The following is an 18,185-nucleotide window of genomic DNA, read 5'->3' on the forward strand; positions in this document are numbered from 1 at the left end:
CTTGCTGAGGAGCCTTGCTAATTTTCTGCCGCTGTCTGCATCCTTGGTGTGTTACATGACAGAAACAATGCCTGCTGACCTGTCTGGCATCCTCAGATTTCATGACGGATGTGAACTGAAAGTTCTCTGCACAAGCACTTATTCTTTGTTCCCAGGAGCAGAAGGAGAGTTCCCACTGTTGGTCCATGTGCTGTACTCTACCACACACTGATTCCAAGTGGGGGTAGCTCCCAGTATGGTGACAGTTTCCTTCTGGCAGGGACTATTAAGATGAGACTTGAGGCTAAGATCAGAATCTTTTCCCTACCACTTGAGTGCAAATGAAGTGTATGCATATACATAACAGTGAATTAGAACAACTCAGCCATAAATATGGAAGATGGGGGGGCATAAGAGGGAGAGATGGTGTGCCTAGAAGAATGCTGCTTCTGCTCCTCTGGTAAATACTGCTTCCCTTCAGCCAGCTAATTCAGAAAGTGGGAGCCCAAGAGGGTCCCCAGGTTGGCACCAGTGGCAGTTCCCACTGTTCATCTTAATCCAGATGCTAGCATCCTATTCAGGGGATCATATGAGGAGGTTAGCAAGAGAAAGATCCTGCAGAGGCCGACTGAAAGCAGGACCTCGTGTAGCCTGAAAGAATCTCTGCTTGGAGAATGGAAAGAATCTGTTGGCGTACTTGCTTCAGGCTGCTGATATCAATACACAACTGTGGAGCAAAGTGACTGCAATGGAAGCACACTCACAGAAAGCTGTGCTAACAAAATTTCAAAACCAATTTGCCTTTAGATATCCCACAACCAGAAAAAGAAACATCTGATAAATTATTCATTGTGAATTATTTGCATAGGCTGATAGGAAGTCATTAAATGCCCAAAGACTGATTTACAAGAAGGAAATGGAGAAAATCTTTAGAGTGGTATTTCTCTTCTTCTCATCTTCCAGTAATTGTCTCTCCGGTGAATGAATTTGCCTCTTTCTTCTGCTGTTACTCTCTACTTTTTGGGCTACTTTATAGAATATTTTACAGCAGAGTTTTCCTGTGAGCCAAAGAGCCTGGATTTCATAGCTGTATATTAAAGTGCATCAGAAAACAGTAGAAGACATCACATTTTCTCCTCTTACGTGTGGCTGAATTGCTACAAATTTTTAAATTGCCATACTTAAAAGTATTAGCTACAGATACATAAATCTCCCATTTTTTTTTAAATACATCTCAGCCTCTACAGGCCAAGAACCCAGCTTTTACATTAAGTAATATGAAAAGCCATTCTAAGTGCCTCTGTTTCAGAATATCCAAACTGAGCCAATTTAAAGGGACATATCTAGGGGCAACCTAAATCACTATACTGTACTGAAGTTTGAAAATACTGGATTATACATTTGTGTTTGTAGAAAAGGGGCTCAATCTTTATCTAGGATGTTTCAAGCAATTTTTTTGACGTAACTTGTTCTTGAAACCCTGCTAAAGGTGTTTGCACAGTCAACCTAGGCAGCATATTTCCAGTGTGTGCCTATTCTTGGAATTAAGATGTGGAAGTTAAATTATATTTGCTGCAAATTAAGCTGATTTTGTCTTACTCCTTCTTCAGGGGATGTGGGAAACATTGGATATCTGTCCTTCTTGTATATTGTTTTCATACAGCATAGTATTACTGTGATTCTCCTCAAATTATTAACCTAAGAAGGTTTTCCTACAGACTGTGCATTTTCCTGACTTCTCATTTTCATTCAGTTCTGTACTCTTCAAGTGTTGTGCCTAAAGCATCTAGCTGAAGACTTGTTGTCTCCAAGGTGAACAGAAAAAAAAAGTCTTCCATGTCATCTATATGTTATTCTTCTGATAAATGAAATAAGTATTAGGTTTTGTGGTTTTGTAGCTAATTTTCAATAAAGTAGTGAATGAGTGCAACCTCACATCCTCACCTACATAACTACAGTTTAGCTGATTTTCCCATGCCTTGTTTCTCTGCCACTGATTTCTCTCTGCTTGTGGATTTGTCTTTTCTGAATTTCTTATTGTAGATATCGTATCATTCTTACAGTGTGCCAAGTACCTTTTGACTTCTAAATTCAACCACTGAAATTGTGTAGTCCTTCCTAACTTAGTACCACAGAAACTACTTTATTAATATCCTCTCCCTTCCACTACCTATGCTAGTAGCTGTGAAAATGTTGAACATTGTTGGGCCTGGACAGCCCGTGTGGGATCTCCCATTCATGTGTCTGCTAAGTAAAACACTGAGTGCACAATATATGTGCTCACACACACATGCAGTGCAAGCGTGTAGCAAGAAAGTACAGAGATGAGGTTCAAATTTAGCATAATATTTTGTATTGCACCACAATAATGCTGGCATTTAAACAAAATTTAATTTTGTAGTCTTTTTTTTTTTTTTTTTGCTGAATAGTGCCATTTGACACTGTAATTGCTTGGTGTTCAGAGCACAGATCAAAGCTGCTACCACAAAATACTGTGATTCACTAACCATTGGAAAAAATGATATGGCGTCTCTACAAATGATGTAATTCTAGCACTCATTGTACTTACATTAGACTCATGACATAGTGTTTGCAGAAATTAATAGCTTGCTTGCCCCTTGCTCCCCCTGCAGTACTTTGGGTATCGGTCTTTAGATAGCTTATCTTTGTTTCTGTGACTTAGTGAGAAAAGAAGAAAGATATTCACTTTGCCAGAATTACGGATTACTTTCCTTTGCCAGTGAAAGCTGCGTTGGCTTAAGTCGGAGGGGAATGGGCTGAGATCACCTCTTTTGCATTGGAATACCTTATGTGTATGTGAGATAAATGAGAATGAACATAAATGAGGATGGGAGAGATGGAGGGTGGCAGTGCAGGAGGGCAAAGTGCCAGGAAAACCTTCTTCCAAAGAAGTGCAGAACTGTCTGGAAACGTGTGCTGTCACACCCCAAGGAGAGAGAGGGAGACCATCCTGCTGGGAGTGTGCGAGGCAGCATCTTCATGTCTTGCAGAGGCACTGTGGGCCGAGCCACCAAGTGGACCCTTGGGTGAACTGGCAGGAGCCTGGCTTTCTGCTGAGCTGCAGGTCACCTGCCTGCTTTTTAGGGGCATGCTGGAAAACTGCCTGTTCTCCAGCCAGGCGTGGAAGAGTTAGCACAAGAGCTTTTGCCCAGGAGAAGAGCTCTGGCCCAGTGTGACCCTCTTCTTGGCTGCAGCTGGAGGGGCTGTGCTGCACAGGGACGGTGTTGGCCTGGCGCTGACCAGAGAGCCAGGTGCCTCCTGAAACCTCTGGCACACCTGTCATTTGTGTACTTCTCCAGCTCACTCTGCTAGTGACACTGGGCTCTTTCCATTCCTTGCCCCACGAGCTTTGTGGACGAGGAGGAGGCCCAGGCATTAGAAACTCCCCAGAGTTTCATTACCGGCACACTGAGCCGCAAACACGCTGCTGGAAAAACGCGGTCTTCTGAGCAGTGACCTAGTTCAGGGCCCTGTGTCCGCAGAAATGCAGTTCTTCCAGTGAGGCACTTCCTAGCTAGCCCATCTTTTTGCTTTCACTCCCTTAGGAAGCCTGCAGCTCTCTGCGTGTAACTCAGCCCAGTAGGTATGGCATACTCCTGGCTACTCATTGCCCAGTCCCTCAAGCGCTGAGCCAGCCACTGCCTGCCCATCAGCCTCTCTGGGAAGTTGCATAATGCTGCAGAGACGCAATATTTTTAAATGTGTGCTTTATTTTTTTTTTTTAAACCTGTATAAATAAATACAAAATGACAAAGAGGTTCATGTTTACTAAACATTGCATTTGATTGTATGACATTACACAGTGTGTGTCACAATAGTTCACCTTGTCATTGTGTCCTTTTAGCTGTTGGTGCATAATTCTATAACTCAGGATACGCTTAGTCCTGAAGCTGCATCCAGCCACCCTTTTAGTGGAACCCCTGAGTGCTTACAATTGCAAGAGTGCGCTAGGGGAGCGCTTGAGCCAATTGGCTGAAATTGGGGAATTTCATCAGAAAGGTCTGGCACAGCAAAAGAAGAAGCTAATGGGAGGGTTGGGATAGGTTCTCAAGAAAAGAAAAAGAATTAAAGCTTTGGAGCATTTTTATTTTGGATTTTCTTCCCCTTAGCGGTTAGTGGGAGTATATCTGTAATGAAAGTCAGCAGAGAACATGGGTTCAGTTAGGAACAAGATTTTTTTCATGCTCGCTGAGAGCAGGCAAATGGACTTGTACGGTCAATTTTTACCTGAAGAGCTGGTTCATATTTTGATAGGGGTGAAAATATACTCAACCATTTGATGAAGTGCTGGTACTCGAAACCACTTACCATCTTCACCCAGTGAAGGTCAACTGCCAAGGCTTTACAGACACACTCAGGTCACGATTTGCTTGCTTGCTTCTTTGAATTGTACTCCGTGAGGTTTTTCCACATTCATTCTCTCTAATTCTCTTCAGAAGGCATGAATGGAAATACTTCACCTTTACATTTTAAGCTTAAAAAAGTATTAGCTGGAAATAATTTTTAACTTCTCTTTGACCAATTCGAAACAAATTGTTGTATTCAAGTAGACTTGAATTTTGTGTAGACTCTCCAGTTACTTCGTGAAATATATTTATGTCCTATATGTTTTAGTAAATGCAGTACCTGTGAAGGATGACCCTGGAATTTACTACTTGAGATCTCTGACTGGCCACCTAAGTATGCTTTTATTTGTTTGTTAGCTGATTTAATGCATATTAATGAAAACTATGTCTAAAGAAACAGATATTAGAATGGTGTGTGAGCATGAGGGAACTGCTGAGCGAGGCATAACAAAGAGTTAAGATCTGTAGAGGGGACTCAGGCTTTGGTGATCTTTCCCTGGCTATTTTTTTTCCTGGATCAGAGTATTTTCTGTAACATTCAGCAGAGTCTGCATTCAAGTCTGTGTTTCCTCACGCCTACCAGGTTTGCTGCTGTTTGCAGTTGTTACTGCCTTTCTGATCAGTGCTACTCTTTTGCAGTTCGTCTGCCCCATTGTCCCCTGCTGAAGGAGTCAGATCTCAAGACCTTCCCTTCCTTCAGCAGGGTTTTGAAATAAGCTTGGTGGATGTCTTCCTTACTGGGGAACTATTTACCACTTTGTTGTTCCATAAAACGATTGTATCCAAACACAGACACTCCACTGCTCTGGTGCTGGGCATGCTGCTGCTAGCAGCTTCTGAGACTTTATAATACACTCAAAGAAGACAAATCTTTTCTCGGTTTAGCTTCCACTGCTCCCCTCCTGCTCAGCAGCCTCTCATTCACTACAGCTTCTGAAAGCTCATCAATAACACTGCCTAATTTGGACAGAATTTTTCTAAAAAAATTCTAAAAAAATTCTAAAAAAATATATGCCTCAAGTTTCGACTTTTCATGTGGTCTGATAGTGATAGGACAAGGGGGAATGGATTTAAACTAAAAGAGGAGAGATTTAGGCTTTATGTTTGGAAGAAATTCTTTACCCAGAGGGCAGTGAGGCGCTGGCCCGGCTGCCCAGAGAAGCTGTGGGTGCCCCCTCCCTGGAGGCGCTCAAGGCCAGGTTGGATGGGGCCCTGGGCAGCCTGAGCTGGTGGGGGGCAGCCCTGCCCATGGCAGGGGTTGGGGCTGGGTGGGCTTTGAGGTCCCTTCCAACCCGAGCCTTTTCCGCGATTATATGATTCTATAAGTTTGTTACTCAATAAGATTTTCTCATAAGAACAAAGGCACAAATGTGAACTTTTTTATTAAAGAAATGCCCATATTTTATGCTGAAAATCTGAGGAACAGCAGTTCTGTCCTCCTCTCCTCCCATTTCTGATGTTTTATTTTTTTCTGCTGGGCAACATGTTTTGGAGCCGGCTGTTATACTCTGCCATATCAGTATACTGAAAACCCAGAGGTTTCCTGGCATAGGAACAGAGTATGAAGAATCTTTTGAAAATTTGATAGTGGAAATGGAGCCTCACAAAATTACTGGTAATGGAGCCTTACAAAATCAGCTGCGACTTAGGAAAAATAATGAGACTTCTACTTGGACTTTTACTTACTCTTTTTCCTGCTGTTGCCACCTTTAGTTCCTAATGTGCTATTAGAGGACTGAGATGGCAGGTGTGAAAAACATTCTGGGACAAATAAAACAATCCATGTATATGAAGATTGGTTTGATCTAAACAAAAACAGTTATCTCAGTAAAACCTGCAGTATGAATCTCAGATGGGCTGCATGGCATGAAGCCAAAGGTTACCAAGCACTGGAAAAGCACAAGCGTAAGTAGGCCTGGATAGAATCCATATCACGTCTATGTCTTTAGCACATCTACAGAGTACCACAGAGGCCAATTTGTCTTATAAGCCTTTAAAGAGCAGTAGAAATATGAATGCATGTCTCTCTGATGAAGGAGTAACAAGGCTTTGCCCAGCAGCAGCTCAAGCATGGGATGTCCCTCATTAAGGCTGCGCGGGTCTAGCCTTGGCTCCGTGCCCCAGGTACTCGGGCACCCAGGCAGTGTCAGAGGGGCTGTCTGCCTTCAGAAGAGGACTGGCAATGCAAAACTCAGCCTTTGGCTGGTAAGGGAAGAGGGAAACAGTCACCTGGAGAATGACAGGCCATGCTTTAACCCAGTAATATTAGACCTATGAAGTCCATGGAGAGATGCTGATGTACACCAAGGGTTTGCTATTACATTTCTTTCTCATCATTTTTTTAAAATTTCTCCCTTACCCAGGCTTCAGAGTTTAAAGCTCTGTTGTTGTAGGTGTGAATAATTTAAAACTCTTCCCTTGTGTTCAGCCTGGTGCTGGAATAGGCCACCTGAAGAGTTAGTTCTTCAGGCCTGTGAGTGCATCTGAGAGTTTTTCCGTGCAGGTTTTTATGGAGTTCTCTACAGTAAATTTAGGCATCTCTGATCTGAGCTGAATTTTTGTCTCCTTTGTCTTTCCCATTTCCAATATATATTTGTCAGCTCTACCTGTGAAACCTTCTCCATAAATTTATTATTTGCTTCTCACTTCAAATATTTTGTATTCTGAGATGCTGGCTTTTGAAGCACATGCTGGGAAAAGGAACTCACAGATGTTAGCAACCCTTTCTGTAATTCTGAAGATACACCCACTCCAAACTTCCCATTTCTAAGCCCAATTCTTTTAACCTTTCCTTGTAAATTAGATTCTTCAGGCTTGGTGTCACCCCTGACTGTGAGGCAAAAACCGTTCCTTTGATAGAGAGATTTGGAGAGTGCCAAATGAGTTGTCTGAGCGGTATTTTTCTCTCTCTGCCTCTCTCTTTACTCTCCCCACTTCTGCAATGTCCATATTATAAATCTGCTGGATAACATCCACACAGATAGGGACATTAAATATACTGTGGTGTTCTGACAGTGTGGGCTTTGAATGTTTCTCCTTTCTAGATGGAATAATATACGTCACATCACTCCCATATATCAGAGAAAAGTCAGCGCAGCAAAATGTTATTGGCTTTCCTGCCATAGCTTCTGTAGCAACCCTTCCAGTAAGGTCTGAACCATGGGCGAAAGTGGTTCCCATCAGAGGGGCTGGCCAACGGGAATATCCCGAAATCGTACTGTGACCACAGCCCCTGGAGGCAGCACCAGGAGGGGTTTGGCAGGAGCCCACCTCCTGGCAGCCCCTCAGTGCGGAGCGCTGATTTACACAGGGCTGAGTATAGGTAAACCTGGGACAGCTCGCCATCGCATGCTGAGAGGAAAGAAAAGAGGGAAATTCACTTGCAGATGTTCTTGACTTGGTGATCACCTTAGGAGAGCTGGTATTTCCCACTTCCTACCACAGGTGATGTGCATCAGGGCTCCTTTTGTCCAGAAAGAAAATCGATTGGATTGTCAGAAGAAAAAAAAACCCTCAGACAGATGAGTATTTTATCAGGGAGGCATGTCTGTTTCAGGTACATTAAAAGTCAGCCGCTTTTCTCTGAGTAAGAATTCTGTTCAAAGAGATGGAGAGACCATTTGTTATTTGCAGTAAGTTATGAGCCGGAGTGCATCTGACTGATCTCTTTTTTCTGTATGATATTGTGTATATATCATGTGCAAGTCTCCAGCTCTGGGCTCCAGCCTCCATTACGAATGATATCCACCTTTTATTCTGAAGCAGCGAGGTACTGAATCTATATTTGAATCCATATAATTAGGCAGCGGTGAATTTTCATTTTCCTTATGTGGACAGACCCTGTCTATTGTTAGGCAGACCTGGTATAAATTACAGCTGCAAATCTTTCATGCCCTCATATAATTTTGCTTTCTCCTTCTCCTTCAGACCTTTCTTCTCTTTGCAGCTCAGAAGTTTTTGTGTCATTTCTCTCCCGTCTGCCTGGCACTGTAATAGCCAAAGATTTCCTTTTCTCAACACTTCTGCATTTCTGCAGCTCCCTTCTTTGTTCCTGTGCTCCTCCATAACTTCTCTCTTGCTCCACCCATGCTGATACATTCCTAATTCCAAGACAGCTAGATCATTCTTCCTACCAGCTTTCAACTATGTTTTTGGGTTGTTTTTTTCCTCCTTTTTTTTTTTCACAGAGCCATCTTGAGTTGTGTATATATAAAATATGTAATCGGTATGGGGGTGTCTGCACTATGTACATATTAGTGGGGCACATCATTTCCTGATTATAGCTAACAAAGACAAAATCATTTTTACTTGCAGAATCAGTGAACAGATTGCTAATTATGAAATGTATGTGAAGGCATATTTTTTTTTGCACATTGTGTTTTCTGGCATCACTTTGTTTATATATGTTCAAAATTTTGTTTCCAGCAAACTTCACCCGCTCAGCGTGGTAATTTCTAGGAACACAGGTGTCAGTCTTGCTCAGAAGTGTGTCTGTTCCCAGGACAGGCTGTATTCAGAGGAACTGAACGTGGCAGAAGAGAATCAGAATACAACATTCTGCACACACTGGCTCTCCAGCTATTAGGGTCTTTAACCGGATTCTTACATTTCCTGTAGCTATAAACTTTTAAGTGGACTGTTTTCTTCCCTGCTGATGGCCTGACAGACATCATGTTCTCCTGCTCTTTCTAACTCAGTGCTTGGCATATATTTCAGTTGCTCTGTGCCAGTGAACAGAAAAAAGCATATCAAAACCAGTTCCTCTTAACAAATTCTATATTTCGATCAACCTATACACATTTAAGTGATATTGAAAGGGATCAATGTAAATGTGAGCACACTGCACTGTTTCGAGTCCCTAATCCTGCACAGTATGTGCGTGCAAAGTAGTTATACAAATAATGAAACGTGGCAGTTTCTGAGTGTTCTGGTGATGTGAGAATGAACAGGTGAGGGGAACTTAGGGCTGGAGCATCAGACCTATGAAGACAGGCTGAAGGAACTGGGCTTGTTCAGCCTGGAAAAGAGAAGGCTGCGGGGAGACCTCATTGCAGCCTTCCAGTATTTAAAGGGAGTTTATTAACATGAGGGAAATCAACTTTTACATGGGTAGATAATGACAGGACAAGGGGGAATGGTTTTAAAGTAAAAGAGGGGAGATCTACATTAGATGTCAGGGAGAAGTTTTTTACAGAGAGAGTAATGAGGTGCTGGCACAGGCTGCCCAGAGAGGTTGTGGATGGCCCCGTCCCTGGAGGTGTTTAAGGCCAGGCTGGATGGGGCCCTGGGCAATCTGATCCAGTACTTGCTCTAGTGGCTGGCAGCCCTGCCTGTGGCAGGGGGGTTGGAACCTGATGATCCTTGAGGTCCCTTCCAACCCAAGCCATTCTGTGATTCTATGACTAGGTCAGGAGTGGGTGGTGGAAGCCACCTTTGAGGAGCACTCAAACTCCCCATCAAACCACAGTGGCCAAAAGCCTTGGCAAGAGCTACCACTGCCCACAGCCCGCTCCCAGTCCTGCTGCTGTCTGCAGTGATTCAGGTCTGGGTCTGGCTCCCTCACTCTTGAGAGGGAACTGATTCTTATCTCATTGCTGCAACCAGCTGCAACAGAGCAGCTGTGCATGTCACCCTTGTCATTTGGCGCAGTGCCGCGCTGCACCAGCACGGCAGCTGGCCTGGGTGGGTCTGCTGGGGGAAACTCTGGGGAAAGGTGCAATAGGGAAGGCTGATGGACTGCAGGGATGGGAAGATCCCAGGGCAGCAACCGCAGTGGGAGAGGTGCGCTGCGATAGTGATGGGGTCTCCTAGCTTTGTGGATGCTGAGGTGTCAGGAAGGTCCACCACCACCAGTGCATGGTAAGATTAGTTCTTGTGTGAGCAGAGAGCAGGTCACCCAAACTGCTCCAGTGTCCCTCTCTGGTGGCAGCTGGAGAGGACGCTGCCTGGCTGCTTGGAGAGGACAGGCAAATTGCTGTGCTGGCTGGGTGATGGCATGGGCTTCTGCAGCACTTGGGGAGCACAGGAAGCAAAGAGAGAGACAGCCATTTTATTTTAGGCTTATGCTGTACATTGAGATTCATTATACAATTTTTTTTCCCTAAATTAATACAAAAATAGTAAAAATAGGTTAAAAAAGCCCAAATGAAAACCCCTGACATCTTGCAAGCCATTTATGTGACGCACAGATTAAGACTTCTTGGAGCTTAAATAACCTAGAATTATTTATACTGACTTTTCCCACCCCCCCCCGAACTGAAATAGCGATGACCTGCAGAATACCAGCGGCTGCCCCAGAAGATGATGAGCTACTATCCCACAGGCAGGGAGACCCACAGGGACCACCTCTACAGAAACCACATACTCCTGCCCCAACCTGTGCATGCTGGGCAGGAACACATCTCCAGATCCCCTCCTGGGTCCAAGCCTTTGCCATATCTTTAAAAAAAATAAAAGAACCCCCCAATTTTTCTCTTGCGTTTTCCTGGTAGAGGACGGGATTCACAGATGCCCATCCCTGCCAAAACTTGGAACTAAATCTCCCCATTCTTTAACAAGATTGGGGATGGGCAGAGAGGGAGTAAAGTTTCCCCTTGTGCCTGCCTTGGGGTCCCGGGGTGCCCTGTAGAGATGGTGGGGTGCCCATCTGTGAGAGGAGAATGCTGCCCATGTGTCCCCTTCTCATTGGAGATGCAGGAAGAAATACTTCACCCCAATGTATGTGGTCCAAATTGTACAACTTGGTTTGTATGGGTTGGAGTTTTAATATCCATGTATGTAGGGGAGGAAAAGGCTCTGAGTAACCCTTTCTGTTCAGGGTCTTCTAGATGCAGAGAATGGAAAGGTGCTGTACCGGTGTCAGGCACTCCAGGAGCTTGCTCTATGCACAGGCTCTGGGCTGCACGCACCCCGTGTGCAGTGCAGGGCAGGTCTGTGGCGCAGACACAGTGCCCATGCTCTGGCTGTGGCCCAGTGCGTGTCCTCTTTCCTTCCTGTGCTCCCATCCTGCCTACAGCTCCTGTCCCCACCTGGGTAATTGCAGTAGTTTCAGGTGCACAGCAAAGCTAAAGCCAGCTCCTCCACCCTGCTCCCTTTTCACAGATCTCCAAGAATGCTTGATTTCCAAAGCTGAGCAGCAGGAAAAAAACACCCATTTGGTTTTCGGAGTTTTCCCCCTGCAAAAATCACACACTAAAGAGCTCTTTCTGACTTTCTCCCTGTTTAAAAGTGACGATTTCTTTCTCCCACTCCTGAATTTTCTCAGTTGTGCTGCCACTCTGTTTTGTTTCCTCAGTTAATAAAATAAACGAGGTGTTGGCTGTGGTGGGATTTGGTGGCTTGCCGGAGGACAGCTAGCCCAGAGAAAAGCCTTTAAGGTACACCTTGCAATTTACAGTACACATGTTACCTGAATGCAGTGCTGGCTCAGAAAGCTTCTGAGAGCAGATGCGAATCCTCGCATGGCTCAACGCAACCTCGAGCCACTCTGGTGTTGTTTTCCCTCCGGGTTCATGCAGTTGTCCAAGCTAAATGCATTTGCTTGTCTTTGGAAAAGAAGTTTCTTTTCTTCGCTAGGCAGGTTTTTCTCAGCCTTCACAGCTCCAATTTTAATCTAAGTGGAACAATTTCACTTAAAGCATTGGGCAGAAAATTCCGGCTTCATCACTTAATTTTTATGGTGAAATCATTCCAGCTATACCAACTTTTTTCTTGTCATTTTTTTTTTCCAGTTAGGGTACTCATAAATTGAAAATGGGCTTGTGCTAAGCCAACATTAGAAAATATGTTACAAGAAAACTGGACTGGTCTCAGTGGTCATATGCTCTTAAGTTGGTTCTTTTTCCCCATGTTTACCCTGTAGTAAAAATATACTGTACACCATACCTTATTGTATGGAAATTTTAATGTTCATAGAAGATAAATGCTCTCAGTGAGCCACAGTCCTATATATTCTTTTTAGCTGTAGTTAAAGTTTTTGCTGTTAAATTTTACTCAGTGCCTGGCAGTGTATAATAAATACTGTTACTCACTGAATGTATACAAAAATTGGGTCATCTCTACTGTAAACAAAACCACAGTGAAACCTAGGCTAGAAAGCCTCTTAAGAGAGTGACAAAAACTGCTTAAGCCTAGGTAGTCTTCCAAATGGAGGCTCACCAGGAAGGGTAAAAGCTGATGCACAGTTTGCCATTTGGAGTGCTTTGGACTGAGAACAGAGCACAATACCTGCACCTATATCAATGGATATGGCACATACCAATTGACTTTGGTGGAGATAATTGCTCCAGTGGAAAAAACATACGGGAAGGAAGGCCAAAGTGGGTTAGCATAGTCTGAGACGTTGAGAACGTGCTGTTTTGGGTTCATGTTGAGGTATTCGGGCTACGTGTAGAGAAGGAACATTTGGTGTCTCTCAGAAACAAGATTCAGGCAGGAATCTCATGGACTTTGGCCAAGAACATGCTAAGCACTTTCATGACTTCAGATCACGAAGCCTACAGACAGAGAATGGAAGGTGAACTTGGGGTGAAACATGGTGAGACAGGTATGTAACTTGGTTTTTTTCTCTGTTTTGGGTTTCTGGGGGGCAGTGAGGCTTCAGAAACTGCCTCTCACCTGACCTGGACTTCCCTGTGCAGAGAGGGGCATGGCTCCTCTTCCCCATCCTAGCTGTGGGCAGCCAGCATCAGTAACTGGTGGGTAACATGGCGCTGAGAAGACCTGGTGAGGGAGGAATCTGCCTTTAAACAGATTTTTAGAATGGGTTGGGCAAATATCCCTCAGGAACAACTTCAATATCATTAGCTCTGCCTTGGGGCAAAGATGTGGTCTTCCTAACTCTCACCCTGTGGATGCCCAAGCGTGTACTGTGGCACTTTGCCAAAGCACTGCCTCTATACGCTTTTCCCAACAGATCTGAGGACAGAAAGGCAATTTTATCACGGGTTTTATCACTTTCCTTGAAGATCTCTGCAGGCCTCCCATGCTGAGATTTAATGAGATCTGTGAAAGCACAAGCTTGTCATTGGACATCTCTTTAAAGACTCTCCTATCTATGCATTTCAATTAGATGTGAGAGGTTTATGGAAGCCATCCTTGCATCCTGTGTTTGCAAGTGATAGCATCAGGGGTAGCAGAGGTGTCAAATCAGTGTTTGCCATGTATTCCTCTCTACCATGTACAAACCAAATCTTTCACACATCTCCCGTTTCCAGGAGTCCCACAAGCCAGTAGATTGCTGCTGTCAGAAACGGTTTGCAATTCCTCTGTAGCTCTCAACTGAGTTAATGCCATCTGAATTTTAAAAGCCACTGCAGTTGCCTGTTGAACAGTCAGAACGTAGGGAAACTGTAATTGAAATGACATAATGACTGCTACAGAAATTCTACAGTGGAAGTACATGGGAGGAATGATTTCTGGCTGGAAAACATAGCTGCACACCTGAGCCTAAGGAGGGGAAAAAGGCCTTTCCCTTCACCTCACATTCATATGGCTGTCTCTGAGTTGTCTGCCTGTCTGACTTTTGCCAAGGCTGAAGTTGTTACTGCTTCCCAGCTGCTACTGCAGCAAATAGTGCTCGTTAAGCAAAGAGCCTGTGCATTCCTGGACACTGCTTCCTTCCCTTCTGGTCAGAGAGGAGTTATGCAGGGGAAGGCAAATGCTGCCAGCTGCACTGCCAACATGTTTTGCTACTCAGAACGCAACAGCTTGCTTCAGGGAGGGCAAAATATCTGCAACGGAGGAAGCTCTAGAAGTATCTGTTCACTTGAAATTTAACATTCACAAGGTGGCTTTAGTGCATTTTGCACAGGGCAGCTGGGGGAGGCTGGGGATTGACGCTATAGAGAAGTTTCATACAAAGCAGCACCCCCAGGGTGCGGCCAGAGCTGTGCTAAGTCCGTGCAGTGCTGGTGCCCCACAGCTGAGCCCCAGGGCTCCTGCAGGACCCAACGACCTCTGGGCACTGGCAAGCACCATGCCAGCTGCTGAAAACTTGTCCAGCGCTCTTGGGTCCGTACATTTGTGAGGTTGCCTGACACACGTGCCAGCTTCCTGCAGACGGGTTTTTGCAGGCCATTTATAGCTGGAGCACTCCCAGCAAAACCCAGAGAACTGGCTCATGTATCCCAACCCCGTAACAAACCCTTGCGGTAATGATCCTGTAGTTCTGAGGGGTGCAGGGGTGCAGTGTGGGAAGAAATGCTTTGTTGTCTGCATTACTCCACATCAGAGATGCTGACGGAATTATTTAGAACTCACAGCTCCAAAAAGACTCAGTAATGTAATCTTTTTAAGGTACTTTTTTTTTCTTCTTTTTTTTCTCTCAGATGCGATGTTTCCGATAGGCCCCTTTGATGTGGGCTCTTTGGGGACGTTGTTCAACTTGCCACTATTAAACTGCGGGCCCAGCCTTCAGTTTGCTCTGTACAACTCTCAGGGTCTGCTGTCTCTTGGAAGAGCCCATAGCTGTCAGGTCTATTGCTTTACTGATACTCCAGGAAGATGGAGGAATTAAATTACACATTACATAAAACTACCCACTAATCCTCTTAGTGTGCATTACTAGTGAATGGCCTGAAATAGGCTCTCACCAAAAGAGCCCTAACATTCACTTTCTTGACGACGTTTTAGTACATGAGGTTTACGTCATGGATTTGGGTGCTGAAATATCCAGTACACCATCTTCTGTCTGCTGCTAGATCCACTCGCACGTGTTAGTAGAGTGCTAACAAGGTTACAGTTGGTAAAGCAGGTTACGTGTTTAACTAATAGCGAGACATTTATAAAATAGAATTATATGGTTTCTAGAGTGACAGAGTCACTGGGATTTTCTGCTCTTTTCTTTTTTTGTTCTTTTTTTTTTATAAGAAAATGAAACAGCTATAAAACCATGATTAAAAATGTTATGCAGGATGATTTACATTTTAAAATAAGGATATTTTTAGAAAAAAAAAGTGATTTATAGCATAAAAGTGTTTGGAAAGTGTTTGGTTGCTGTGTACTGCCTTCTTTCCCAGTACAGTTTGCTATCTGTTATGCAGTCTTGCATAAATGTTTAGATTAGGGGAGAAAAGAAAAATTAAACATGATGGCTAAGACCTATAAGAGCGGACTCACTGACTTGAGTTATTGCTTTGCAGAAAGTTTTTAAAGCCTTTACATCCAGCAAATACTTAGTGCTACTTCATCCTTGACAGCTGACCTTTCAATCTGATGGGGTTTAGTAACAATAATTGCAGTATCTGCAGTACAGGCAATGCAGAAGGCTGCTTAGGAACCCAACCTCTCTCATTAGATTTTACTTCACGTGTCTGAAATTCATCCCCTCTTTGCACAGGTGTGCAAATTCTCTCGTAATACCTGTTATAGGAGCTGATCAAGGTACAATCCCCTGGCTCTTTTATTTTCTTTTTTAATTTCTCCCATCATTTTGAATATTCCTGGATTTAGCTTAGAGGGGGGAGGAGAAACCTCCAAACCCCTTCCTCTCCCCAGATACTGAGTCAGTACTGGTTTATTTTTTTCTCAGTAAGACCTACTGTAAAAAAGCAACAAACAAACAAGTTAGACTGTTGTAATTTGGTCAACCACTCGAGTGCTATCCATATCCACCATTTCAACACACTCTATTTCCTCACGGTTTTCAGGATTCTTCTTCTCTTTCCTCTTCTTCTTGGACGGTGGCAGAAAAGTCAATATCACAGGTAAAATGGCAAAGCAGTGAAAGAAGGTGACTAATGCTATTAAAAACAAGCACCTGAACAGTGTACGGGTCAGATTTGAAGGCACAGCTGCAAGAGGAATCAGACCAACAATATAGCAGAGGTAGCTCTGCAAAATAGCTACCCCATGCACTTCCAGGGCATTTTTTACCCATTTAGTTCTTGTGAACTCTTTGCCCAGGACAAAGGTTGATAACAGTGGAGCACAGTTGTCAATTGTATAATTAATTCCGTAAATCAAGCACAACACAGAAATACAATCTAGTTCCACTTTCCACAAGGTCATAAAACCTATAACTCCAAACTCAACTGAGGCAACAGTTAGAGTGAGCCATACATTGATCAGAGAGTCTGCCACCAGGAATGCAGAGAAGAAGAGCAGAAATAAAGCACTAATGCAGGAGTTTTGTAAGGGGGCTCCCACTGAAGAGGCATAACGATCCATGTACACAAATGATGGATTGAAAACGATGAATTTCACCTTGGAGGTGAGAGAGAGCTTCCTCAGGGTTTCCAGGAGGTCATAAAGTTCTTCCCTCTTGGTTTCCATTGTCTTGGCCACCAGGAACATCCTGGAGGCCACGACATCAACTTCATTGTTGTATTTCTTGGAAAAGATGATATCCTCTGAAAAATGGGCAAACTGAGGGGTCTTCAAGAAGGAGTTCCTCAACATATCAGTGAAATTTTTCTTGGGCAATCCGGTAGATATGTTGAGTTTCCTAAGATAATTTAAGTAGCTCTCAAACCAAGATATCCTCACAAAGCCCTTGGTATACTCCAGCACGTCCTCCTGGACACTGGTGTTCCAGTACTCTATCGACTCATAGATGTAGAACCCAATCACCGGGCTATAGTTACTGAAATACTTCTGCTGGGCAGTCGTATACTCAATGGTCCGTGTGGCGGTCGCTACGATGTTGCTCAGGTCTGACCCTTCACTGACCTGCAGGTAGCCCATTAAGGCAAAGGAAATATAAACAAGGTAAAAGAGAACTACAAAAGGCTTGACGTAAGTGTTTGTTATCCAGTCACAATAATAGCGTTTAAGGAACCACACCAAAAGATGACTCTCGTAAGTGTTCGTTTCCTCTGAATCCGTTGTGTCCTCGCTGAATCTGGCTGTCAGAAGAAACCTATACCATGCAGGCTTCTCTTGCAATACCTCTGGCTTTGGTACCTTTCTACAGAAGATACTATGCTGGTAGTTGTTTTCTATGTAGCCAGTAAACACCAGGCTGGAACCATAAAAGGAGAGTACATAGAGGTAGTTGAAGAAAATTGCAATACAGGAGTTGCAGCAGAAAATCCTGGCTGCTTCAATGTTAGTGAAGGGACTGGCACCTATTCCAAAAGTGACCAGGTACATGGCAGTGGTGAGGGAAAACGAGAGCATGGAGTCTGCAAATACGGCTGCAGTCCTCTCTTTAACATGTTGGTCTTCTCTAGTTTTTCTCCAGGAGGACAACATTTCAAAAGTCCCATATAACCCATGACCTACAATAGAGAACAAAGCAAGTATTTAAAGTACTCAAATAAACATGTGGAAAAAGGTAACGTGGACATGCTAAAAGGCTCAAAGGAGATGCATCTGAATGTTAACAATTCTCGAAGTAAGCGTCCTGCAGAAGAGAGAAAACATTGCGGAGCTCTAAGCCACTGAAGCGTGTTTGCTACCTGACTAGCAAACCTTACTACCAGAGCTGGAGGAGAGTTCTGCTTCGCTGCTGCAGGGTTGATGGGTTAAAGAAAAAAGCATTTTCTCTGGCTGGCTGGTCCGTTTCAATATTTTGGAGTGCCTGTGATGGAAGATGCTTTGAAATTAGTTTTTCTTGGTGATGGAATCTGACCTGTGGTGGAAACAAAGAAATATGACCTTGAAGTGCCAGTGCTGGAAGCAGAGCATTAGTTGGCTGCTTTGTAGAAAGACTGCAAAAAATGAAACCTTCACATAGGTTGAATACTGTCAAGTAAATCAGTCACTGACTTCTCCGCTTCCTATACAGATTTTCCATCAGGAAAAAGAAATCCTAGAAATGGAACAAAGAAAGAAAAGCACAAATAACTTTTAGAGAGGAAGAAATGTAGAACTGACATGAAACTGCTTAAGGCATTA

The 18,185-nt window shown here is 43.8% G+C and overlaps 1 protein-coding gene across 1 annotated transcript in view; it reads right to left on the reverse strand.

The window, feature by feature from the left end:
* Positions 11,968 to 18,185, reverse strand: part of PTCHD1 (patched domain containing 1) — a 33,057-nt gene continuing 26,839 nt past the window's right edge. The window contains exon 3 of the mRNA XM_021408836.1: positions 11,968 to 17,566. Coding sequence (XP_021264511.1) covers positions 15,912 to 17,566 — 1,655 coding nt within the window. The 3' untranslated portion in view covers positions 11,968 to 15,911. The remainder of the gene's footprint in view (positions 17,567 to 18,185) is intronic.

The sequence above is a fragment of the Numida meleagris genome, chromosome 1 (assembly GCF_002078875.1).
Source record: "Numida meleagris isolate 19003 breed g44 Domestic line chromosome 1, NumMel1.0, whole genome shotgun sequence".
Lineage (NCBI taxonomy): Eukaryota > Metazoa > Chordata > Aves > Galliformes > Numididae > Numida > Numida meleagris.